Source organism: Pyrus communis, chromosome 1 (assembly GCF_041283825.1).
Source record: "Pyrus communis isolate YQ-2024b chromosome 1, ASM4128382v1, whole genome shotgun sequence".
NCBI classification, from domain to species: Eukaryota; Viridiplantae; Streptophyta; class Magnoliopsida; order Rosales; family Rosaceae; genus Pyrus; species Pyrus communis.
Window position 1 is genome coordinate 8,754,747 of NC_142565.1, and position 25,509 is coordinate 8,780,255.

At 37.5% G+C, this 25,509-nt stretch overlaps 2 protein-coding genes and 2 long non-coding RNA genes across 7 annotated transcripts; 1 reads left to right on the plus strand and 3 right to left on the minus strand.

Moving 5' to 3' along the window:
* Positions 1 to 5,024: 5,024 nt before the first annotated feature.
* Positions 5,025 to 14,620, plus strand: LOC137720049 (endoribonuclease Dicer homolog 1). The gene is made up of 20 exons (XM_068459050.2): positions 5,025 to 6,595; positions 6,715 to 6,828; positions 7,469 to 7,679; positions 7,805 to 8,199; positions 8,279 to 8,510; positions 8,620 to 8,792; positions 8,913 to 9,035; positions 9,134 to 9,294; positions 9,496 to 9,729; positions 9,818 to 9,968; positions 10,051 to 10,233; positions 10,350 to 10,511; positions 10,590 to 10,685; positions 10,793 to 11,424; positions 11,883 to 11,983; positions 12,078 to 12,277; positions 12,354 to 13,265; positions 13,428 to 13,592; positions 13,710 to 14,080; positions 14,265 to 14,620. The coding sequence occupies exons 1-20, from the start codon at positions 5,474 to 5,476 to the stop codon at positions 14,440 to 14,442; spliced, it is 5,916 nt and encodes a 1,971-aa protein (XP_068315151.2). The 5' UTR covers positions 5,025 to 5,473; the 3' UTR covers positions 14,443 to 14,620.
* A 457-nt stretch (positions 14,621 to 15,077) lies between these two features.
* LOC137721244 (soluble inorganic pyrophosphatase 1) lies at positions 15,078 to 17,801 on the minus strand. Of its 4 annotated transcripts, none has more exons than XM_068460347.2 (9): positions 17,666 to 17,799; positions 17,031 to 17,151; positions 16,750 to 16,778; positions 16,552 to 16,617; positions 16,339 to 16,446; positions 16,139 to 16,204; positions 15,937 to 16,057; positions 15,748 to 15,829; positions 15,078 to 15,623 (listed from the first exon to the last, which is right to left on the minus strand). In XM_068460347.2, exons 2-9 carry the CDS (start codon positions 17,143 to 17,145, stop codon positions 15,581 to 15,583), a joined length of 630 nt encoding a protein of 209 aa, XP_068316448.2. In that variant the 5' UTR covers positions 17,146 to 17,151; positions 17,666 to 17,799; the 3' UTR covers positions 15,078 to 15,580. The 4 variants fall into 4 exon arrangements, with proteins under 4 accessions (XP_068316448.2, XP_088552255.1, XP_088552268.1 ...); XM_088696129.1 differs by having other exon boundaries at positions 17,031 to 17,147; positions 17,666 to 17,779; XM_088696142.1 differs by lacking the exon at positions 17,666 to 17,799 and adding an exon at positions 17,296 to 17,426.
* Positions 17,802 to 18,972: 1,171 nt separating this feature from the next.
* Positions 18,973 to 19,416, minus strand: LOC148699096 (uncharacterized). The gene is made up of 2 exons (XR_015963780.1): positions 19,278 to 19,416; positions 18,973 to 19,132 (listed from the first exon to the last, which is right to left on the minus strand). It is a non-coding gene; the product is annotated as an uncharacterized LOC148699096 (long non-coding RNA).
* A 366-nt stretch (positions 19,417 to 19,782) lies between these two features.
* LOC148699097 (uncharacterized) lies at positions 19,783 to 21,017 on the minus strand. The gene is made up of 3 exons (XR_015963781.1): positions 20,878 to 21,017; positions 20,320 to 20,435; positions 19,783 to 19,900 (listed from the first exon to the last, which is right to left on the minus strand). It is a non-coding gene; the product is annotated as an uncharacterized LOC148699097 (long non-coding RNA).
* Positions 21,018 to 25,509: the final 4,492 nt, after the last annotated feature.

Consider the following 25,509-nt stretch of genomic DNA (forward strand, 5'->3'; position numbering starts at 1 on the left):
TACATTGCCACTAAATGCATGTGGATGTCGTAGATCACCACATGCTCAGTGTCAAAAATTGAGAGAGGGTTCATCTTTCCACTGCTAATGGATCAAGCGTTAATGTCGTCTCTAATTTGATGATCACCTGCTAGCTAGATCATCATGTATGAAATTTCATCATAAAACGTCTCGATGCAATTAGAAGTAAAACCACTAGATTATGTTTTTAAGTTGTCAAGTTTCGGACATGGGACTTCATACATTCTTCAGCATGTATGGGATCTAGGGTAAGAACTTTTAATCGAAAGTAAGCAGCACTTATAGGGAAGATCAAAAATGGAAGATCACCACCTGCTCGATTTTTTTTTTATTAAATTAAAAAAAATAAAAAAAATGGACCATGTGGTCACCTTAGTTAGCCTTTCTTTAAAAACACAAACACCTTAAAGGTAGATTTTTGAGTACTAGAATTGCATATACAAAGGGAAACTCAATTTGTACATCTGCAGGCTGTCACTATTATTTGTGCATGTGGGAACGAAAGCGTGCTCCACATGCAGCAGCAAATTTTGAAAAGTGGGTTAGGAGGATTTGGTGGAAGAGATTTTTTTTTTTTTTTTTTTTAGTGTTATGGAGTATTTGGTATTTTAAATGTCTAAACGGTTAGATTTTTATTTAAATATATAAAAATTAAGTTTTATTAGTTAAAATACTTGGGGTACCGAATAATAAATAATGTGTACTTATGTTTTCAGCAAAGTCGACTTACTGTTGGGTAGTTCCTTTTCAACTAGAAATTAAACTGAAAGTGGAAACCGAAACCGGAACAGGGTTCCAAATCCACCGACCAAAGTACCCAACTTCTGTTTTTCTTCTCTTTGTACGACTTTATTGGTGCGTTTGCTTGAGTTTTAGCTGAAGATGTTAATGAAACTAGAGGGTGGATCTAATTATTTGATTTGAGATATTTAATAAAATCGTTAGTTTATTTAAATGTAACTTAGAAAACAAACTTGGATACAAAGGCAGAACGGCCTCTAAACTTGGGTAGGCTCAAACTCAATGCAAATGTTTAACATGCTAATCTCGTGATAGAAAAAAGTAGTGCATTTCATATTGCTCTGGACGGGTAATAGAAAGAGCAGTGGTTAAATTACTACCGAATCTATTTGATCTAATAGAATATTAAAAATCCAAGAGTGAGCTTTAATATCTCTTCAAACCCAAACCTTAAACATCATTTTCAAATCAAAGACCCGGTTGTAACTCAACCATTCATTTTTCTACTGACAATCAAGATTTCATCCAACGGTTCCTATTCAAATGTGTACGAATCCGTGGGTGCACTAGAGAAAAATTGGTAATATGTGTGATCAATTTTGTTTTCATGTTGGGCCCATTTACCAAAACACTCGGAAAAGGGCTTGGGACGTAGTTCAAGTCTCACAAGAATATTTTTGGGCCCAGTCCACATAGCTATAAGCCGGTCCATGTGAATAGAGGGCCTTTTTTTTTTTTTTTTTTTTTTTTTTTGGGTAAATCATGTGAATTGGGTGAATGGAGAATGCATTGTGTATAGAGTGTACCAAGAACCATGAGGAATGGATCATACTGGTGGCATTATTGAGGATATAATTTTCTTTGTTACAAGGCAACTTTCATGTCCTTTCACTAAAGGGTTGTTTGTGGTTGCTTAAATTTTTTAGAAAGTAGTATTTTAAAAAAGTTGGGGATAAAATTGTGTTTGTAGATAAAAAAAAAATGGTTTTTCTTTTCAAAATCATGGGTGTAAAACAGCACAAAGCAGAAGCAGCTATACTCATGCTTATAAAAAAAACGCATTTTTTTATAGGAGGTTGGTGAATAGTATCATTTAATGAAACTTTCATATTGACAATCCTACCTCCGTTTCCTTTTTTTTTTTTTTTTTTGGTAAAAGCCCTTTTAGCACTATAGGTTACCAAACACTTACATGCTTTTTTTTTTATAGTTGTTTATTCGTATAGAACAACATAAGCAATTTTGAAAAAAAAAGTACAAAGAATCCCAAACTAGCCCTAGAAGACAATTTACATATTTTCCCCTTGATTGCACACACAATCTAGTTATGAGTCGTTTAATAATTATTTCGTTTTCAATTTTTTTTCTTCTAAAAATTAAAACAAAAAAAGTAAATTTTTTTTTGTGTTCTCAAAATTTAAAACTGAAAAACTAAACATTAAAAATGAAAATAGATACCAAACGAGTCCTTAATTAGTTTAGCCTAGTCAATCTAGTCGTCCATATCGAACATTGGCTAAAGAATAACTAGTCCACCCACCAAAAATTAAAAAAATATAAAAACTAGTCCACAACGTTCTTTGTATTTTAATTCCCAGCATTTGAGGCCACAACATTAAAGATAATTAATATATGGAATCACAATAAGATCACAAAAGATGGGGACCAGATATTCTGGAAGGCCACAACCAAAGCATCATCTGTACCATGACCAGTCGCATTTCGGGGCCCCACAACACAAAATCTGATGGAATAAAAATGTTCAACCCGATCTCGCGAATTATTCCCATCTCGTCCACTGTCTCGGATCCAACGGTCAGGAAGTCCCGCCACCGTTGACTTCGTGAGGAGCATTGCGGTGGCTTCACCATCCCATGGATAGGGTCCGGATCTCCTGTTCCAAATCCCCTCTATCCACATTCTCTCCGCACTGTGGTTGTTACAAGTGTCCCACGACTTCACTACAGCTTAAAAAAAAAAAAAAACAAAAAAAAAACGATATTATCTATACAAAGAGAGAGGAAGTGAATTTAGCCTCACAATAGGCTCGCAATAATATGGTTCAAATGCGACAATCAAACCTAAGATCTCTCACTTACAAGTGAAAAAAAAAATATCACAAAATCGTAGTACTAAGTGACGACTTTACTACAACTTAACTCTCTATCCTTTGTAAAATAAAATATAAAAGTAAAAACTCAAATGAAAAATAAAATACCCCTACCCAACAAAGCTTCCCTACACACCCATTTCTGTTAAACAATTTTCAACCGAAAGGCTACATGTATCCTAGTCCAAAATTATACTCCTATAAAAAATTATTTTTGAATGAATAGTGTTAGTTCATATTCATATATCACATACTCATATATCATCTTCAACCGAAAAGGTCAAACATAACTCTCTTAATAATTTATTAGTTTTAAATTTATACTCTAAATTTATTGCTTAATTTAATTAAACTACAATTAAATTCTAGTCATTGAATTGAATTAATTATTGTGAGTGAAGAGCTGATCACAAAAATACTAAAAGTGAGGCTATATTTAACCAACCTGATGGCAAGTGACATTTTACCACAGTGATGAAAATGTGTTAAGTTCTTGCATGACGGTGTAGGTTTAAACCCTATCGATAATTAATCTAAAATCTAATCTAACAAAATCTATTATTTGTCCAAAAAAAAAAAAAAAACAACCAACCTGATCCTCTTTTCGGCCAAATAATAGTCTGTAGCATTCATTAAATTATATAACCCACTAATGGGCGAGCGATCAGTTTTTGAAGAATATTTAGCTTTTGAACCTTTAGCTCAATGGCCCCACCTCTGCCACAAAACTCATTCGCACCACCACCTACACCAAATGAGTCCCACCACCCCAAAACTAGTCATTACTTATTCTTCAAGGCCCAACCAAAACCCCATCGCGGTCGCCGCCGTCACCATGAACACCCAAAGTAAGCTATAACTTTATATAGACACCCAATTCTTCGCGGCGAAAGAAATAGATGATGAAAATGATGTTTTGCCGGCGGCAAGGAGGAGTGAAGTGGCCGAGGCCTGAGGGCTTTTCTGGTTTTCTATTTAAATTTTTTTGGTTTTTTAATTTTACTTTCAATATGGGAGTTAAAGAGAAGGGACAGATGTCACCAACTTAGTGTTGTGTTGGCAGTGGAAAATTGGTACAGGAGATCCGAACTCCCCTAGGTCACGGGTATGATTCCACAGTCCACTCAACAGCCGAGTGGTTTAAGTACAAATCCGGTGGGAAAGTAGGTTGTCCGAAATCCCAATGTTGCTATCCAACAATTCGCCACGTTCAAAAGGGTAAGGTCGCCAACGAATCAGAACATCGAACACCCAAGTGGCGGGGCTGATTGGCGCGTAGAGCCTCACTCTTTCGAACACTGTCATGTAACGTTGCTGTTTCGGTCCATAACATATGTTTTTATTGAGTTTGGTATGTGAAGAACAATACGTAGAAAATAACTTTTAAATTTACCATGTTTGATAAGGATAGGAAATAAATATGGAATACAGGGATAAGTATTTTTATTTCTTAGTAGGGATAAAATTAAAAAAGAAAAGAAAAGTATGAAGACCGTTATTATGGGCTAATTAGTAATTATATATATATTTAATAGAGTGATAACGTTAATGGTTTAGATAGTTATATGTCAGGAAAAAAAAAAATTAGTGGAGATCAAACCATACTAAATGCAAATGCATAATTATTTTCTGTCACTAATAAAGCTGCATATGCAATAAATTTTGAAGAGGTTTGCAATAAATGATGGAAAAGATGAGAAAAGTGCAAATCCTCCATCTGCCAAGGGTTTTGTTATACATACCTCATTTCACGACATTTATTAATTTTTTCCGTCTCTGATTTATTACATATTGTTATCAAGGAATGATTTGGAATCATTACAATATTTTAAATGAGAAAAATTTCGAACTCAAGACTCATGGGTAGAATTTTAGTATGCAATTCACTAGAATATTAGATTATTTGCGATAATTTATCAAACATGGAAAGAAAAAAAAGTGATTTTCCATCTCCAAGCCTCTTTTCTCGTATCAAACACAGCCTAAAAATTATCAGACGCAGAATGATAAAACCACATGATAGTGTTTTGGAAAAATGAAAAAAATCTCTATGAGGGGAAAAAGAGAATTTCCCGATGTTGGAAAAAAGGGTAGAAAAGGAATATCAAAAGTACATATAGGGAAAGTGTCTGAAATTTGCCCTTCTCTCTCACTCTCTCTCTAAAAATCTGAAAGCAGAGAGAGAGAGGAAAGGAATCAAGAGTGAGAGAGCACGGAGGAAGCGTGAGGGTCCGGTCAAAGAAGAAGAAGAAGAGAGATAGAGAGCAGAATAGGCGTAGATAGACCGTGGGAACCTCAGAAAAGAAGAAAAAAAATCCCCACAAAAAAAAAAGGAAGAAAAGTTATGGTCTTTAATTAGGGTTTCTTCATAAAAGGCCGCCATTGTTTCTTCAATCGTTCATTCATTCTGCGTATCCGAACGGTCTATCCACTCCTCTCTTACTCTCTCCCTCTAACAATCTTCGCCTTTCGGTTTCGATTTAATTGTTGTTGTTGTTGTTTGATTGGATTCAGCTGAATTTTAGATTTTTATACAATATTTTAGTTATCTAGGTTGTTACACATATAGATATAGTCTGAAATATATACTGGGGTTTAGAAATGGAGGAGGCTAGGGTTTCTGGGGACACTGGGAATGGTGCTCCCAGTGAGGAGGCGGTTCGGCCTTCGTACTGGCTGGATGCTTGTGAGGACATACCGTGTGATGTGATTGGTGATTTCGTGGAGTTCTGTGAACCTCCAGTTTGTGGTCCTCCTCTGGTGGCGGCGGTGGCCAATGGCAATGGCTGCAACCAGGAGGAGGATGGGTTGGTGGGTGATTTTTTCGGGGGGATTGATCACATTCTTGACAGTATCAAGAGCGGTGCTGGCCTCCCTGGTACGACTGGTCCGAATTCAGATGTGAATGCCAATGGTGGTACTGGCATTGCTGTTGTTGAGGGTTGCGATAAGATTGAGCCGCCGGTGGTTGTGAATAGGGAGAATGCTGATGACTCGGTTGGACCCAATGTTCGGAGTGGAGGGAGGAGTTTGGAGGCTGATAATGGAGAGAGTAAGGGTGATCGGAATGGTTATCAAAGGTTTGAAAAGAGGAGGGGTAATGGGGTTGTGAGGGAGAGAGATATGGATGGTGAAGAGAGGTTCTCCAAGAGGGTTGCTTTGGATAACGGAAGGAATGCGAGGTATGGTTCAGGCAGAGGGCAATATAACATGAGGGACAAGAGTTTTGGTAGGAAGAGGCCTCGTGATTCCGAGGATATTGATCGGACGGATAGAGATAGAGATAGAGATCGGATTAGGAGAAGAGAGAACTATGGTACTTACAATAGGAGGGAGGTTGGTAGAGATAGGGAGGCAAAGGGTTATTGGGAGAGGGATAAGTTGGGAACGAATGAGCTTGTTTTTCGATTAGGGACTTACGAACCTGATCATAACAAAGAGTGTAGGATAGCTGATATGAAAAACCAGCAGTTCAATGGGAAGGCTGAGAAGAAACCGGAAGAGGTTAAAGAAAAAATTCCTGAGGAACAAGCTAGGAAGTATCAATTGGATGTGCTCGAACAAGCAAAGAAGAGAAATACAATAGCTTTTCTTGAAACAGGTGCCGGAAAGACACTCATTGCTGTGCTTCTCATGCAAAGTGTTTGCAGTGATATGCAGCAAAAGCAGAACAAAAAGATGCTCGCTGTATTTCTCGTTCCTAAAGTTCCCCTTGTTTATCAGGTAATGTGTGTGTGAGTTGAAGTGCTTGTTTTCTGCTTAGAAGTACTTTATGCGGTGTCCATCCATTGCAATTTGCACTTTTTGAGTTTGTGATATGTTTTTGTCTTGTTCATATTCAGCAAGCTGAAGTTATTCGTGAGCGAACTGGTTTCCAAGTGGGCCATTATTGTGGTGAGATGGGCCAAGATTTCTGGGACACCCGAAGATGGCAGCATGAATTCGACACGAAACAGGTAGGTCTTACCGTTTTAGTTGAACATATCCCGTATATTTTGTTACTCGTCTTATGTTCTAAACGCTGTTACTTTCTAATGATATATTTTGGTAAAACTCTGGGTGTCATTTCACTTGCTATTACTTGTTCGACTTCTCTTATGCGTTTATAATGTATGTTTGTTGTGACCTGTACTTGGTGTTGGCGTGCGTCATCTAATTTCTGTCCGCATAGTTGTCCCTCTGATGTTTTCTAGTGCACATTAGCATTTGAGTGATAGTATTATAGGGGAAAAGTGAGAGAGTCCAAAAAGTACACTGGCAGTGTACAATAACAAACTTAAGTTTGAAAATACAAGGAAATGAAATCGAGAAAGGAGAAGAGCAAGCAATCTAAAACGAAAAAGGAGAAGAGCAAGAATTTTTCCAGAAGAATAACAAACCCTAAAGTGTAGAATTAATTTCTAAAACTGAATGCTCCGCTCCCTTGAAAAATCCTGTGGGGGTTTAAGCTAAAAGGTTTTGCGTCCGATAGCAATACATTACTGTATCAAGAATAGAAGGTTGATAGGTTACTCCACTCCCATCAATCCTGTAGCTTAGGATGGTTCCTGCTCGGTCCTCGGTTCCTTGATTACAATTTGACATTTTCCCCTGCAGGTTCTGGTAATGACAGCTCAAATTCTGTTGAACATTCTGAGGCACAGTATTATAAAAATGGAAGCAATCAATCTCTTGATTCTGGACGAGTGTCATCACGCTGTGAAGAAACATCCATATTCTTTGGTGATGTCTGAGTTCTATCATACAACCCCAAAGGAGAAGAGACCATCTGTATTTGGGATGACTGCTTCTCCTGTTAATTTAAAAGGTATTTTCTTTTGTCGAGTTATGAAATTACTCAAGATCGTGCTTCTTAAATTCAACTCTTATATTTTCAAGGCGACGTTTTAAATCAAAATATATTGATGATTCTTATGGTTATGTTTCATTCAGGTGTTTCCAGCCAAATAGATTGTGCAATAAAGATTCGTAATCTTGAAAGTAAACTAGATTCCATTGTTTGTACCATAAAGGACCGTAAGGAGCTTGAAAAGCATGTTCCGATGCCTTCCGAAACAGTGGTGCAGTATGATAAAGGAGCTAGCTTATGGTCCCTTCATGAGCAGCTAAAAAAGATGGAAATGGAAGTTGAAGAGGCTGCAAAGTTCAGCTCTAGAAAAAGTAAATGGCAGTTTATGGGAGCCAGAGATGCTGGGGCCAAGGAAGAGCTGCGCCAAGTGTATGGTGTTTCCGAAAGAACAGAAAGTGATGGGGCTGTTAACCTAATTCAAAAGTTGAGGGCTATTAATTATGCGCTCGGTGAACTGGGTCAGTGGTGTGCTTACAAGGTACCATTTAATAATATTTCTGCCAAAGTTAGTTATATGATCATTTATGAAACTTTTGCTCACGTGGTTTCTTTCCCAGGTTGCACAATCTTTCTTGACAGCTTTACAAAATGACGAGAGGGCAAACTACCAGCTTGATGTCAAGTTTCAGGAATCCTACCTGAGCAAAGTTGTAAATCTCTTACAATGTCAGCTATCAGAGGGAGCTGTTTCAGACAAGGAAACAAAAGTAGCAGATTCAGAAAATGGCATTTCTTGTGATGGAAATGACCCTGATGAGATGGAGGAAGGAGAGCTACCTGATAGTCATGGTTAGTCGGGTTGTTTACTTTTTTGAGCATGCTCTTTATCATTCATTCCCCGAGTTAATGAGTTCATTTGATCGACATTTCATCTAAAGTTATCTCTCTGTGCTGTTAGTTGTCTCTGGCGGGGAGCATGTAGATGTGATAATGGGAGCTGCTGTAGCTGATGGGAAGGTGACTCCAAAAGTGCAGTCACTGGTGAAAGTACTTCTCAAGTATCAGCATACAGAAGATTTTCGCGCAATCATCTTTGTCGAGCGAGTTGTGTCTGCTTTAGTTCTTCCCAAGGTAGTAATTGTTTTTAGATATTGTTCTTTTCGAATTAAAGAATGCGTAGATATTATTTGTCTTTTTTTATTATTTCTTGTTTCAATTTCCTCACCCATTAGTGTTCTTCCAAACATGCAGGTCTTCGCAGAACTTCCTTCTTTAGGTTTTATAGAGTGTGCCAGCCTTATCGGCCACAACAATAGTCAGGAAATGAGAAGTTGCCAAATGCAGGACACTATTGCCAAATTCAAGGATGGCCGTGTATGTATAAACGCCATGTTTTTTTACTAAATTGAATGGAAGGCGGTCTTCATGATTCAATCTTCTCCAATCTAAAACTTTCTTTTACTTCTTTGCAGGTGACACTGTTAGTTGCGACTAGTGTTGCCGAGGAAGGACTTGATATCCGGCAGTGCAATGTCGTTATTCGGTTTGACCTTGCAAAAACTGTTTTGGCTTACATTCAGTCCAGGGGTCGTGCTAGAAAACCCGGGTCTGATTACATCTTAATGGTGGAGAGGTACTTAGTTGCTTGGGCTCCATATTTTCATTAATATCAGTAATGGTCACCACTGATTTTTCATATAACAATGGCTAATATTACTTAAACTCATGTGTTTCTTTGTGTGAAAAATTTGTCACATTGTACTTTGATCAGTTCATTATCTTTCGTAGGATAACTGACATCAAACCTTCTCTTCTTCTTTTGGGTGCCCTGTAGAGGAAATCTGGCGCATGAAGCATTCTTAAGGAATGCCAGGAATAGTGAGGAGACTTTACGGAAGGAAGCAATAGAGAGAACTGACCTGAGTCATCTGAAGGATAGTGATAGGTTAATTTCAGTGGATACAACGCCAGGGACAGTGTACCAGGTGGAGTCAACTGGTGCTGTTGTGAGCTTAAACTCTGCTGTTGGACTCATCCATTTCTACTGCTCTCAGCTTCCCAGCGACAGGTTCTTCTTTTGTCAGAGTAATGTTTATGCCATGACATCTATAATTGTATGTCCATGTTACTGATTTTGCTTTAAATTTGTTGTTCAGGTACTCAATTCTTCGTCCTGAGTTTGTTATGGTGAGGCATGAGAAGCAAGGAGGTCACACTGAATATTCATGCAAACTTCAACTCCCTTGTAACGCACAATTTGAGACACTTGAGGGTCCCGTGTCCAGTTCTATGCACCTTGCACAGCAGGCATGCTTTTGTTTTTTACGATCATGATACCTTTGCTTCACATCATCCAAGGATTTGGGCTTATCTTTTCCTTATCGTGCAGGCTGTTTGCTTGGCTGCTTGCAAGAAACTCCATGAGATGGGAGCCTTTACCGACATGCTCTTGCCAGACAAGGGAAGCGGAGAAGAAAAAGAACAGGTTGACCAGAATGATGATGGAGATCCACTTCCTGGAACTGCTAGGCACAGGGAGTTCTATCCCGAAGGTGTAGCTAATATTCTCAAGGTAAGTTCATCCTGCATGTCATATGCTTTAGCTTATCTCTGCTGATCTTTGGTTGAAGGTTCCTGCTTTTTACATATATGTGTTACAGTACTCGTTGTTTACTCTTTGGCATTCAGGGAGAATGGATCTTATCCGGAAGAGATTTGGGCCGTGACTCGGAATTGATTCATGTTTACATGTATGGCGTGAAATGTGTAAACTCTGGCTCTTCAAAAGATCCTTTCTTGAATCAAGTTTCAGATTTCGCAGTTCTAGTAGGAAATGAACTGGATGCAGAGGTACCTTATTTCCATTTTGGGCGTGATGACATCTATTTTTCATTCCCTGTTCTTTGCTAACTGGTTTTCTGTTAATAGGTGTTATCGATGTCGATGGATCTATTTATCGCTCGAACCATGACTACAAAGGCATCCCTTGTCTTCAGGGGTTCAATATATATCACTGAAAGTCAGGTTGATAGTCTCTTACCCCACTTGAATGTGATAAATTTTATTACGGTTTTAGTGTTTAGATTTTCGGCTACAGATTTTTAAACAAATTTTCAATTTCTTGTGTACAGTTGGCATCCCTTAAAAGTTTTCATGTAAGATTGATGAGTATTGTACTGGACGTGGATGTCAAACCTTCCACTACTCCTTGGGATCCTGCAAAGGCTTATTTATTTGTCCCTGTGGTTAGCGATAAGTGTGTGGATCCTATGAAAGAAATAGATTGGGATCTGGTTGAAAATATAAATGGTGCAGAGGCTTGGAATAATCCCCTTCAAAGAGCTCGGCCTGATGTTTCCCTTGGCACAAGTGAGCGTACGCTAGGTGGAGACAGAAGGGAGTATGGTTTCGCGAAATTGCGTCATGGCATGGCTTTTGGACAAAAATCCCATCCAACCTATGGTATCAGAGGAGCTGTGGCACAGTTTGATGTTGTTAAAGCTTCCGGATTGATGCCTGATCGGGATGCCCTAGAGATTAGAAAGCTGGTAGATTTGCCCAAAGACAAGTTATTTATGGCTGATCCTACATGTGTCAGTGTCGAAGGCTTGGTCGGGAGGATTGTGACAGCTGCTCACTCAGGGAAGAGGTTTTATGTGGATTCAATATGCTATGATATGACGGCAGAAAACTCTTTCCCCCGGAAAGAAGGCTACCTTGGCCCTGTGGAGTACAGCTCATATGCTGATTATTACAAGCAAAAGTATGATACACTTCCATTCTAGATTCTGATGTTTTTTTAGTTATTTTATTATGCCTTTCTAGATTTATTCTCCTAAACCTAGAAACTAGTCGATTCTTAATGGACGGCTACAATGCACCCGAGATTATGTGCTTGAAGAAGAGGAAAGCTAAAGGTGGTGCTTGGTTCCTGAGTAGCATTTTGTTTTTAGAATTGTTAGAAAGTGAATGAAAACATTTTCATTTGCACTTGTCGGGGTAATGAAAATTTTATTCAAGTAACGGACCAAACACCACCTAGTTTTAATCTGGAAGGAAGTAGTTAACTATTGTCAGGTGGAAAATTTTGATTCATCAATGAAATGTTCCAATAAATTTTCCAGTGCCAATAGTTGCGAACGCTTTACAGATTGGAGAAGCTTTCTTCTTTCTTCTTGCACAGTGAAGGGTGCATTTGGCTATTTGATATTTTTTATATAGGTATGGAGTTGAGTTGGTCTATAAGCAACAACCTTTAATAAGAGGACGCGGTGTCTCGTATTGCAAGAATCTCCTGTCTCCGCGATTTGAACATACGGAAGGTATGCTCTATTCTTTACCCTTAAATTAATTTACATTTCACCCTTTTTATTTATTTATTTATTTATTTTTTGAGCTAATGGAGCTTTTATGCAGAACAAGATGGTGAATCTGAAGAAACTCTTGACAAAACGTACTATGTTTTCCTCCCTCCCGAGCTTTGTTTAGTACACCCATTGCCCGGATCACTTGTCCGTGGTGCCCAGAGACTACCCTCAATAATGAGAAGGGTTGAAAGCATGCTGCTTGCAGTCGAACTTAAAGATATGATAAACTATTCTGTCCCTGCTTCAAAGGTATTTTATCATCTCAAGTGCTTATTCTAAGTGGCTATTAACTACTTGATTAATGTGTGTTGCCTGCTATCTACAGATCCTGGAAGCCTTGACAGCCGCTTCATGCCAGGAGACATTTTGCTACGAAAGAGCAGAACTTCTGGGTGATGCTTACCTGAAATGGGTTGTTAGTCGATTTCTCTTTCTTAAATACCCTCAGAAACACGAGGGTCAGCTTACTAGGATGAGGCAACAAATGGTTAGCAACATGGTTTTATACCAGTATGCATTGAAAAAAGGACTTCAGTCATATATCCAATCAGATCGCTTTTCTCCATCTCGGTGGGCTGCTCCTGGGGTGTTACCTGTCTTTGATGAGTATACAAACGATGGAGAATCATCCTTGTTTGACGAGGAGGAAAACCCTGTAGGGCAAATGGATCGTCCTGGTGATATATATGAGGATGATGAGCTGGAGGATGGGGAGCTTGAAGGTGACTCGAGTTCTTATAGAGTCCTTTCCAGCAAGACACTTGCAGATGTTGTCGAAGCACTTATCGGAGTTTATTATGTTGAAGGTGGGAAAAATGCTGCTAACCATCTCATGAAGTGGATTGGAATTGAGATAGAGCTTGACCCCAATGGGCTAGAGTGCATACCGAAGCCATCTAGCGTTCCAGAGAGTGTACTTAGGAGTGTCAACTTTGATACCTTAGAAGGTGCTCTGAATTTTAAATTTAGTGATAGGGGCTTTTTGGTAGAAGCCATTAGTCATGCTTCTCGACCATCTGCTGGAGTATCCTGCTATCAGCGGCTGGAGTTTGTTGGTGATGCCGTCTTAGATCATCTCATTACCAGGCACTTGTTCTTCACGTACACAAATCTACCTCCAGGCAGGTTGACTGATCTGCGAGCTGCTGCTGTTAACAATGAAAACTTTGCACGTGTTGCTGTGAAACATAATCTCCATGTGCACCTTAGGCATGGGTCGACTGCCCTTGAAAAACAGGTACTCAAGTCTCTTTCTTACACTTAAAAACTTTGGATTCTCATACTTGAATGGTGAGCTGATGGTCTGCCATAATTATCTTATTTTGTTTACGGATTAGGCAGGTTAGCTGCGAGCACAGAGACTAGATCCTAATTTAGTGTTTTTGGATTCTGTTTACAGATTCATGACTTTGTGAAGGAAGTCGGAAATGAATTATCAAAGCCAGGGTTCAACTCCTTTGGTTTGGGAGATTGCAAAGCTCCAAAGGTTCTGGGTGACATTTTTGAATCTATTGCTGGTGCCGTATTTCTTGACAGTGGACATGATACCGGAGCTGTTTGGAAGGTAGATCTCTGTCAAGGCACATAGCTAATCTGCATTTTCACTTTTTGATGTTCTTTTGGTGATGAGTTTGGGAAAGTAATCCATGAATTTCTGGTCTTTCCATCTCTGTGGTCATAGGTCTTTCAACCTCTGCTGCAACCAATGGTTACTCCAGAGACACTGCCAATGCATCCGGTGCGTGAGCTGCAAGAAAGATGCCAGCAACTGGCTGAAGGCTTGGAATACAAAGCCACTCGAAGTGGAAATGTGGCTACAGTCGAAGTCTTCATTGATGGCATCCAGATGGCAATTGCTCAGAATCCGCAAAAGAAGATGGCACAGAAACTGGCTGCTAGGAATGCACTTGCTGTTTTGAAAGACAAGGAAACAGCTGAAGCAAAAGAGAAGGAGGAGAATGGGAAGAAGAAGAAGAATGGTAGCCAAACATTTACTCGACAAACTTTGAATGACATATGCTTGCGGAAAAATTGGCCCATGCCGTTTTACCGGTAAGAAATTTTGAACACATCATTAACACTTACTATCACTAGGGAGGAAGTATGTGGAATTAAACATAAGTTTGGAAGTCATAGTTTTGTAGGGATTCGAGATAAAAATTTCTAGCTCGTGCTACGTTTTAAATTTAGATGGTTTTCGACTGTTTCAAAACGTATGATATGTTTGCATGTTTAGGTGTGTGAATGAGGGTGGCCCTGCACATGCAAAGAAGTTCACATTTGCGGTACGTGTGAATACCTCGGACAGGGGATGGACAGACGAATGTGTCGGGGAGCCTATGCCCAGTGTTAAGAAGGCCAAGGACTCGGCAGCAGTTCTTCTCTTGGAACTTTTAAATAAGTTATACTCGTGATGGCACGACGGATGCTGGTGTTTGCAACTCTATTTTTCTGGTTGTGAATGCCTCGGCATTGCTATTTACCAAGAACAAGCTGTAACTTAGACCTGAAGTGACGTCAAGTGTTTAAAATGTACTGCTTTAACGAATTGAATACAAGTAGACAATGAAAGCAGGGAATTTGTTTTAACAATGTTTCGTTTAGCTGGTTGCAACTTGGGCCCAAAATATAATGTGGTTTTACCTATTCAAACTCACGAATATATGCATATGACCATTTGGTTTAGTAACACTCAGTATCTGATATATCGGGATTAAGTCACAAGTTCTAGTCTCATGAACGAACTGCATTTTAAAAATTTTACTCTTTTATACCGGTGGCCTTCTAATTAGTAGCAGCATTTCCCTTTGTAATTACGTACCTTGTACTTTCTCCCTTTCTCTTTTATATTCTCCGTCAGTTTGTGATCCTTCACAGTTATTCTTGCAAAATATTAACCAAATCGAAAAAACAGTTTTCAATTTGATTTATATTTTGTAGATGGTATTTTTAAAGAGTGACCTAAAAGACAAGCAGTTCATTTCATCAAACCTAATTGTAGAATGGGAACAACCACTTTGTACTATGGTCTAGTAGTGTTCCTCTTCACTTGAGGTGAATTTTCATGAAAGTTGTACTGCCTCTCTCAATGTCCAAATTGAAGACAAATCATCATTTTAATTTAGGATTGGAACACATCCTCCATCCCAGCTGGATAAAAATAAATAAGCAAATTAATGAAGGAAATTCGTTATAATTGTTTAGACAAATTCTAAATCGAAGAATTTTTGAAGATAGGTAATCTTTTCCATTTTAAAGTCCAAGGACGCAGAGAGCAAGAGTCAAAATCTTGTCGTGAATACAGGGGCGAGATGCTCTACCACTGAAGCAAGAAGATCCGAACCAGAAGATGATACTGCTTTCAAACGGTGAAACCGCACGTAATGGAAATGGAAACGACATTCTCTAGTGACTTCCTCTTAACTTTACTAATCAACCAAACAATCACCAATCGAATCCAGAACAGAAATAGTAAAACTGGGGAAGTTCTGCATGAAATCTTCCTTCTGCCATTGATAAAAATGACTTATTTGTAATTAGTGGTTTGTATGTTTACCGCCTTAAGGTGTGCATTATGTACTCAGCATAAAGATCCCTGCACCAAAACATACAAGTCAGACACTGCATCAGGTTTTTTATCTCTTTCTTAAGCAACAAGAAACATTAGAGCTTCGATCGCCATGTCTCGGAAGCTTGTGGATCCTAAAGATAAAACTTACATTGAGTACTTGATAGCTTCAAGAGCAGTGCTAGCGGGCAAGAAGGCGTTTACTGCAACCTCTTTGTTCTCATTCTTCTTGTCTGTGCAGTATGTTAAGAAAAATGGTGCAGCATTGTAATTCCATTGAAGTCTTAAAATCTAAAGCGATGCATTAAGTTTTAAAGTATGAATGTGAACTGAAGGATACAGTCTTCAAAGAAGCGACGAATCTCAGAAAGGCGATGAGGGGGGAGGTCATCGAGTGCAGTGTAATGTGTGTACTCTGGATCATCGGCGCAGACTGCGATGATCTTATCATCTTTCTCTCCCTGGATTAAAAACATGAATCAGTAATTGTGAAAGTTCATGCACAAAACTGAACAGTTATAGAAAGATGGTAGAGGCTTAACCTGATCAATCATGGGCATCACTCCAATGGCTCTGGCTCGCAGAAAGCAACCCGGAAGCACAGGTTCCTGTTTTAATTCATTTATTTAAATAAATACTCATCAATACTTCATGAATTATACTCATTATTTTGTTATGTTCGAATGGATTTGATTAACGAAAATTTCTTCAAAAAGATGACTTGTGAAAATCTGAAAACCACCTGCATGAGGACTAAAACATCCAGTGGATCATTGTCTTCACACAAGGTGCGAGGGATGAAGCCGTAATTGTGAGGATACACCACCGACGAGTATAAAATCCGATCAACCTGAGAGTTTATGCAAAACATTTAAGGACAATCTGAACTTAGATACTTGAGATACGAAGAAAGTAATTCTCAAGGTAATTCAGAGCTGTGAATTTTTTTTCATACCTTAATCATTCCTGTCTTCTTGTCAAGTTCATATTTGACTTTGCTTCCCTTTGTTATCTCGATAACCTGAACCAATCCAACAAACAATTCAATTAATTTGCAACTTTATTGACAACATTTATGATTTCCTGCAGTCACTTGTTTTGGCTCAACGGAAACTAATGCTGGTTATTTGATAAAGATGGAGCAGATACATACAACGTTGAAAATATCGGGTGCACTAGGTCCTGCAAACAAAGATTTCGCAACATGATCAGTTTCTTCCAAAAAAGAACCGAAAAGAAAGAATAAAAGAAAAGGGCTAGTGATTTTAACGCTCATTCTTTAGCCTCCTGCACTCCATCCGTGAGCGTGGGACAAATAGTAAAATATTCAGTTTAGAGTGCAGAGGGCTGAAAAAGGCGCGTCAAAATCGCTACCCAAAAAGAAAGGTATAAGCAAAAGCTAGAGAGATCTAGTAAGTGTGAAACTGTAGGTACCAATTTCAAGATCATGCCAAGGATGTGCAGCAACTGATCTTCTTGACAGAGATGAAAGGATCCTCTCATTCAATTTGGGAGCTTTTTGAGTTCTAGTTTCTTCTCCTCCAGACATCTCTAACTATATGCAGGTAAAAAGTAAAAGGGTAAAACATCACATTGCAGCTATTAGTAGAAAAAAAAAACATTCAAACAACAAATAGGACATTGGTGAGTGAACCATCAACACACTCGAATAAATCATGGCCTGGGAAACCAAAATTACCAATCCAAATGTTGAGCTAATATAACAGGATGACTAGGAGATTTGAGGTACCGTAAATGTTACAGGATTACACATGGTGATTAAAGATCAACAAGCCCATTTAAATCCCTATATCCAAATCCCTCATAATTCATACATTTTGGACATTGCAATTTATAGCACCGTTGATTAGTCAAAGACACGTTTTTACTGTGAAAAATGGGATGAACAAGAACAACCCGATAAAAGACAAGATCGTTAATTACAAGATTAGGAAGCCTAAACAAAGATCTAAAGCAGAACTAAGACAAAGGTTTTGATAATAATCATGGTTTATATATGATAAAACATAATACAGAGTCATGAACTGAAGCAAAAATATAATAAACACCTTGAAAGTGCAAAAAGGGCAGTTGGGGAACTTTGCTGATGCAGAAACTTGAAACTAAGAAAAGGAGGATTGAAGAGCAAATGTGCTTACAAGGCTGGAGTGATTGGATGAACATAAAATATTTATATATTGGGTGGAAAGGAGGAGAGAAGGAAGAGGCTGGTCAAAACGTTTGAGGGATTATTGCCTCGTGTCTACCTACGAGACAAGGTAGCTACCTGAAGACCCAACCCTTACGTTGAACCTTCGAAGTTGGTTAATCTTTTACTTTGATTATTTGTTTTTGTTTTCGTTTTTTTGTTTGTTTTTGTTTTATGTTAAATATGAAAAAGGATTCAGAAAATGAAATGAAAATGTGTTTATTGCTTCAACATACAAGGGTCTGAACTCGTTGTAATGAATATTATTTACCCTGCATTAATTTGAGATCGTGTTTTGCCCTTTTACTATGGTGTGAGTTCGAATTTCGTCGACTCTTTAATCTAACAAATCTATTGTTTGACAAAAAAAAGAAACATCGAGATCGTGTTTAATTTTTTTTCTTTTCTATGTTACTTGTTAAATAAGAGTAACCGCAATTAAAGATAAAATGAGATAACATCAATTAAGGTGGTTTAGATATGTGAGTTTGAGATCGTGTTTTGCCCTTTACTATGGTGTGAGTTCGAATTTCGTCGACTCTTTAATCTAACAAATCTATCGTTTGACAAAAAAAAAAAAAACATCGAGATCGTGTTTAATTTTTTACCTTTCTATGTTAGTTGTTAAATAGAAGTGACCGCAATTAAAGATAAAATGAGGGAAAATCAATTAAGCTGGTTTAGATATGTGAAACAATTACCTATGAATGCTATGGTTATAAAATGTGATTATGAGACAGGTTCTAGGAAAAAAGGGTAAAGAAAAACCAAGAAAGACTTCACTACAAGAAAAATGAGCACTGCACACAAGAAATTATATGTGCCCTTTGAGGCCAAAAAGCACTAACAATTGTGCTCATAGACCAATAGCAACAGTGCAGCTACTATCTTTATGTCTGTGCCCTCTATGGGCGTCACCATTTCTAAAAGGGCACAATAGGGGTGTTTGTGCTAGAGAGGCCAGCACAAATAATAGCCCATTTGTGCCCCGTTCTGACAACTTTTCAGATCAGCTTTTTCAGCCATGTTGGCACTTATATTGTAATTGTGCCAACATGAATTAAATAATAAAAAAAAATCAAAATTTGAAAAATTGAATCTAAATTGACGAAATGCAAAAATTTAAATTTTCATGAAATGAAGAAAGCCTACAACCATGAAACCAACTTTCACTTCATAAATCTCACAAACATATATTGTAGTGTTACATATTTTCTCTCTAATACAAACAAACAAAAAAAAAAAAAAAAAAAAAAAAAAACTTGAAAGCAAACATTTTTGGACAGATGCATCTTCCCAGCAGGCCTTGCACCTCATCAAATCTTTGCTGCTCCATAAACGAATTAATCAGATGACATGCAGTATATGGACTCTCACAGAAGTCATGAATAACAAATGCAAAGATAAAGAAAAACCACACACTTTAAAAGAGCAAAGAAAATGAAGGGATAAAGAAAGTAAGAAGGGAATACCTTTGTGGGAGGACTCTTATTTGCTTCAAGGGTCTTTCCACCACTTCCTTTAAGATGATTCTTATATAACAACTCCACCCTCCAGAACAACCAACAATGGATGCGGAAAGTATACAAATATTCCTCATCAAAAATAAGTTCACAAGTATTAAAAATAAGTCCACCCTCCATAACAACTGACTGTGCATTACTACATTGTTCAGACTCATCACACTCTACATAAGATTACATGGCTAATTGCTCAAGGTTCAGATTTGGTGCAGAAATATTATCATCTTCATTTTGATTCTAGTATTCAAACACAAAGACCAAGGTACATTTTGTAACAAACCATAGAAATTGACCAAATGGAATTAATACTATTAACAGCGACCATGGCCAAATAATGTTGAAGACCGACATAATCTCTAGCTTGATGTCAGTCAGAAAAGACTCACTCAGCTAACATAGACTACAATATTCATCAGAAGCCAACACAAATATAGTCGAATTCAAAACACAATCAGTCCAAAATTACACCTACAAAGATCTGCCATCTCAAAGATTCAAATTCCTCACTTCGGGTTGTAAAAGCAATTTTTGGGTTGGAGATAATACATTCAGCTCATGGTCACCTGACTCACCTGAATCACAGAAATATATAAGTATGTATATTATTTATGGTCAAAGTGAGTTGCTTATTTTAATCACATACCTAGTAAATATTTGTTTAAGTTAGCATAGACAGTATAACGATATTGCATTTTCCATGATGAAACTTGTACTAACATGATTAAACATTAGCACCTTAAGAACTTCACATCTGAATACATTTTTTTGTATTTCACTTCTGATTTCATCTCTACCTAGATCCAATTACTAAATCCTCTTCTTTCAATGCTACCACACCATAAAAGAAAAGTCGAAAATGAATAAATAATTAATGGGGGAGGGGTGGAATCAAGACAACTCCTAATAAATCAATAAAAAGACTTACGCTTTTCCAAAAATTGAAGATCCAAAATAGATATGAAATTCTTCCATACAAATACAGAATACGAACCGGCAATGGGGGAGTGACAAGGGCAGGGCCTTTGAGGTTGCGGAGACAGAGTGAACAAGGCTCTAAACTGCTCCAATATGAGTTGGATCGGGTCGACCAAACCAGTCACCAAGAAACTTCACAGTGTGAATTAACCAAAAATCCATCATATTCATATCCAAAATTACATGCAACGGGCAAGTATGAAAAAAAAATGTAAAATAATTTCAAAACTCAAATCCATAAGCAATGAGGCGAGATACAAAATATATATGTCAGATCTCATAAGATATAAACTCGAAACGAAAAAACACGAACTCAAATATGATGCATGGGTGGTGTTGGTGTTTTTCAAAGAAAAAAAAATAAAGGAAAAACCCAGATATGAGAGGAGTGAGAGAGAGAGAGAGAGAGAGAGAGAGAGAGAGAGAGGTATAGAGAGACCCTAATCCAAAATCCCTAATTCAAAGACTGTTTTCAAAAGCCCTGATTCAGAACCCATATTCAAAATCACTAACCGAATTCAAAATAAAACAACATCCATGAACTTTGGTTGAGTTTATTGCATGATATTCTTACCTTGTGGAGTGAGGAGGAGTGAGGACTAAGATTGAGAGCTCGATTCGGGCAAGGTGGTGTGGACTGTGGGTGGAATCACGATTCAGGGGACGAATTCACGAAGTGAAGATTGAGGATTGAGGATTGGTGTCGGTGGAGTCACAATTCAGGCGACGAATTTGGGTGATCCCACTGATGTGGGAGGATAGAGGAAGACGGAGAGCTTGATTTGGATTTGGGCGGAGGAGGTGAATCGGGTGAGAGAGAGTGTCTGGTGGGTGGGTTAAGGGGGGGGGGGAGAGAGAGTGTGTGGTGAGTGGGTTAAGGGAAGGAGAGAGAGAGAGAGAGAGAGAGAGAGAGAGAGAGAGAAAATGGGGTATGGATTGGTTTAAGGGTGTTGGTGGGTTAAAGAGAGGGAGAGAAAGTAAGGTGTGAGTCATAAGTCTTAGAAAAAAATAATAAAAAAAATTAATTGTGTCTTTTGAAGTAATATATAGACACAAATAAATATATTTGAATCCATTGTTTTGAAAAAGTTGAGAGAGAAAATTATTTGTGCCTACTTTGTAGAGAATGAGCACATTAGTTGGTGCCCTTATAGAAAAGGAAACAAATAAAATTTTTTGTGTGTAAAATTTGTTCAATACCCACAAAATAAATATTTGTGCCCTTAATTTTGTATCCAAAGCCCTTTTTTTTTGTAGTGCTTGGAAAGACATTTTGAAAAAAAAAACACAGAGTACTTAGAGCTAACGGAAGACTAGGCACAAAATTGAGGGCAATGACGTTCTAAGACTCATTTAGCCGACTCCACTTAATGAAATAAAGCTTTGTTGTTGTAGCTCAGTTAGTTAGCATTATTTTTGCAATCAAATTTAAGAGAAATGTGTGTGTGTGTGTGTGTGTGTGTATCATCCGATCATGTGCCTCTTCTCAATCTTTCCTTGTGCAAAACCTTATATTAAGCTTGTTAGTATAAATGAGTAAAAGACTATTAACACAATACGTGAAAAAAGAACAATAAAGAGAGATTTGAGAATGAGAAAAAAGCAACGGATCAAGACATTACACCAAACGTAGATGAAGTGGTGAAAACTATTTTGATTTGTCTCAAAACAAAACACAAATTTTTTAAAATGCCTCCTTTTAGTTGAATATCTCCGATCCTTCTCTAGATCATACGTTTGAACTCCCCTTTTACCCAAAAAGTTATTCTTATTATAACAAATTAGCAGAGAGCACACACTTTGTGTGTGTAAACAATTTCTCTTAATAAGTGTATTTTTTTTTTAGGGAATTGTTATTAGCACGAGGGTAAAATTGGAAAAATATGATTGTCATTATCTAAAAAAAGAGGGTAAAATAGGAAAAATAGGGATATGATTGTCATTTTGTCAAAAAGTACAAAATTACTATTTTCCCCTCATTTTGTCAATAGTGTGTATCAAAAATGAGAACAAAATAGAAAAAACAAGAGAAAAAAAAAATTGACAAAGAGTTTTCTTGATAATAGTATAGATAAGAATTAACTAAGTCAAACATAGAGAAAATCTCAATCTATAGTAACACGTACAAGATAGGTGAACCTCACCTGGATAGTAAAAATTCAGATGGGATTATTTGGGCAAATCTCAACTAACTCAACATCAATCTTTGTAATATAATAATTTTTTGACGGTATTCTAATATAATAATTTAATTCCATTACTTTGGCATTACTATTCATGATTTGGTACTTGTCTAATATTTTGTTGTTTATGGTTCTATCACTGGAGAGTTCAGTACGTGGAAATGACCATAAACATGTTTCTAGTAGCTTTTATATTATTTGAAAATTTAATTGGTCAACCTTGCTATTGTTTCCATTTCCAAAAGGGTGATGTATTTAAATATTTAGTTATGTGCTTAAGAGGGTGTGAACCAACCACTATACCAAAAGACGGTGTTTTTTTTTTTCCTGTCGTTTTTGATAAGAAAATTTTGGGTATAATAAAAAATATATCTTGATTCTCTCTCACTTAGTTTGTGTGTAATAATCTTCTCAGGATCTATATCATGTGTTATTAAGGCCAAGGAAATAAGAGATGTTATTAAGGGGTGTTAGTGTTTGCAACACTACTTGTTGCCTCAACAGTGTTAACAACTGCAAAATCAATTTCGAAATGGGTGAAGATGCTCAAAATCCTTTTATGGTCGTTACATATTGGATTTTTATTGCTTTTTTGTGTTAGTTTATTGTCAAATCTGCTAGGCTCCTAGATATGATTTGATGTGGCGATCTCTTGTAATTTGGTCTCAGAGAACCAAAATGTTTAGGCATTATAAAGACCACATTAAGTTGATGCATTGCACTTTATTTTTACCAATTCTAGAACAGTTCAAGTGAATAAGGTTCTTGTTGTGTGATTGTAAAAGTTGAGAACTCATTTCTTTGTTTTCAAACTCGACAGTTCCAAACAGATGATCTTATTTGACGAGTTTGAAGAAACCTCAATTATTAAGAGATCTCTAACCTTACTCGTCCTAAATAAACTGTGAAACCAAATCGGGCTAGGAAATCGATTTTACTCCAACAATTGAGTCGACTGGAAAGATGGATTGCTAACTTTTTGTACTTCTGCAAGCTTCAGTTGTCATTGATTTGATGTAACCAGTCGAGATGCATTCTCATAAAGCAAGGCATCATTTTCTCTCATGTCCAAGTTGATATAAGACACCATTATTATAAATCAGAACTGAATCAAATTTATTTTTAGGAAGCGAGTGAGGGAGAGGAGAATCAAACTCACGATCTGTGATGCAAGAGAGAATGTTGAACTAGTTGAATATTAGAGTGCACAACGAATAAGATTATATAATAAGATTATTATTAAATAAACTAGAATGCCAACACGGCTATAAAACCTTAAGAGACTACATTGTGATGAACTTATTCTACAGAGCTACGAAACATTATATTTATAACGAACAAACCTAATCCTAATACTAACAGGCTAGGCTCAAACAAAACTTATAAGAAAACCCAAACAATATAATACCTAAAATACTAATATTTCCAATATCCTCCGCCAAACTCATGGTGGTATACGACATGGGTTTGCAAACACGCAGATGTGGACTAGCAGACATGCAAACTTGACTTGACTTGACCTGACCGAACTGGCGAACTAATTCATATTCAAACTAACTACTGTTAAGAGTATGGACAGAACCCATTACTAAACTGATGAGATTTTCATATCTCATTTGTAGCAATGAACAAACAAAAACAAAATATTATCACTCAAGTGGTCGCTGATCCAAGCACTCTAGTGACTGCTACAAAACAAACCAAATAGGCCAATGACTCGTGTGGGCCTCACTTTAAACCAAAAATGGGCATACATCGCATTTTCTTTGCCCGTGTGGGGCTCAAAACCTCAAAACTTTTTATCTTTGCCTTTTCTTTTCTCCTTCCTATTTCTCCTTTTTTTTTTTTTCTCCGACAAGCGCAGCAATCCTCAGACTGCATTAGAACTCCAATACAACCGTCAAATCAACGACAAAAAAGGCAAGGACAAGAATTTGAAAAGCAACAGCAAGTGCAAACAATTCGATGGAGGAGACTTTTGGTTGCAGGCGGCAAGGGTGACGACAGCGTGCAGTGGCGATGGGATTTTGTTGCAGCGGTGGCTCAGTGGGTTCAAGACTGCAGCGGAGTACAGGATCGAGCAGCAGCGGTGGTGGGGCAGCGGATGCAGGCAACAGGCGGGTTGCATTGGACAGTTAAGCACTGGTGCAGCGTAGCGGGAAGGTTTGCAGCAAACTAGTTTGTATTTGCAGTGGGTTGGTGGTGGTGCGGCATTGTTGATCAATGGCAGGAGGTGGTTCGAACTGGTGCAGATGCAGAGCAAGTGCAAGCTGAGCGGTTTCTGGGCAGGATCTGGTGCGAGCGGTGGCTTCGGTTACGTACGTTATGTTTTGGCTTGGCTCCAGTGCGGTGCGGCTCCGGCGGCTCAGGGCGACGACATTTTTTATAATTTTTTTTTCAAACTAAACCAACGACAATCTAAACTGATACGAATCAAGGGTAGATAGATCTTAAAGGATCAACCAAGTTGAATATCATAGTGCATACTACACAATAATAAGAATATTATTAAACAAATTAGAATGACGAAACAGCTATAAAACCTCAAGAGATTACATTGTGATGAACTTATTCTACAGAGGTACGACATATTATATTTATAGCGAACAAACCTAACCTTAATACTAATAGGCTAGGCCCAAACTAAACTGATAAGAAAACCCAAACAAAACTTGTAAGAAAACCCAAATAATATAAAGGGAAATTTCATTTGAACCCATGTAGCATCTTTCTACACCCAACTTATTATCTACACTCATATTATATGCAATTAAAGAATTAATATCTTTTTAAACCCAAATTTATTACCTAAACTACCATTCCAAACCCAATTCAAAGTGTAAAATTATCTTTATACCCATTTATAAAATAAAATCTCAAATTAAATTAGATCTAACAGGGAAAAAAAAAAAAAAAAAAAATCCCCTTATAGCTAACTAGCTTCAATTTGGGTACATACAAAAATGTTCTATATATTATTGGCTTATTGAATGTTAATAATTTGAAAATTTGATCAGTTTTTC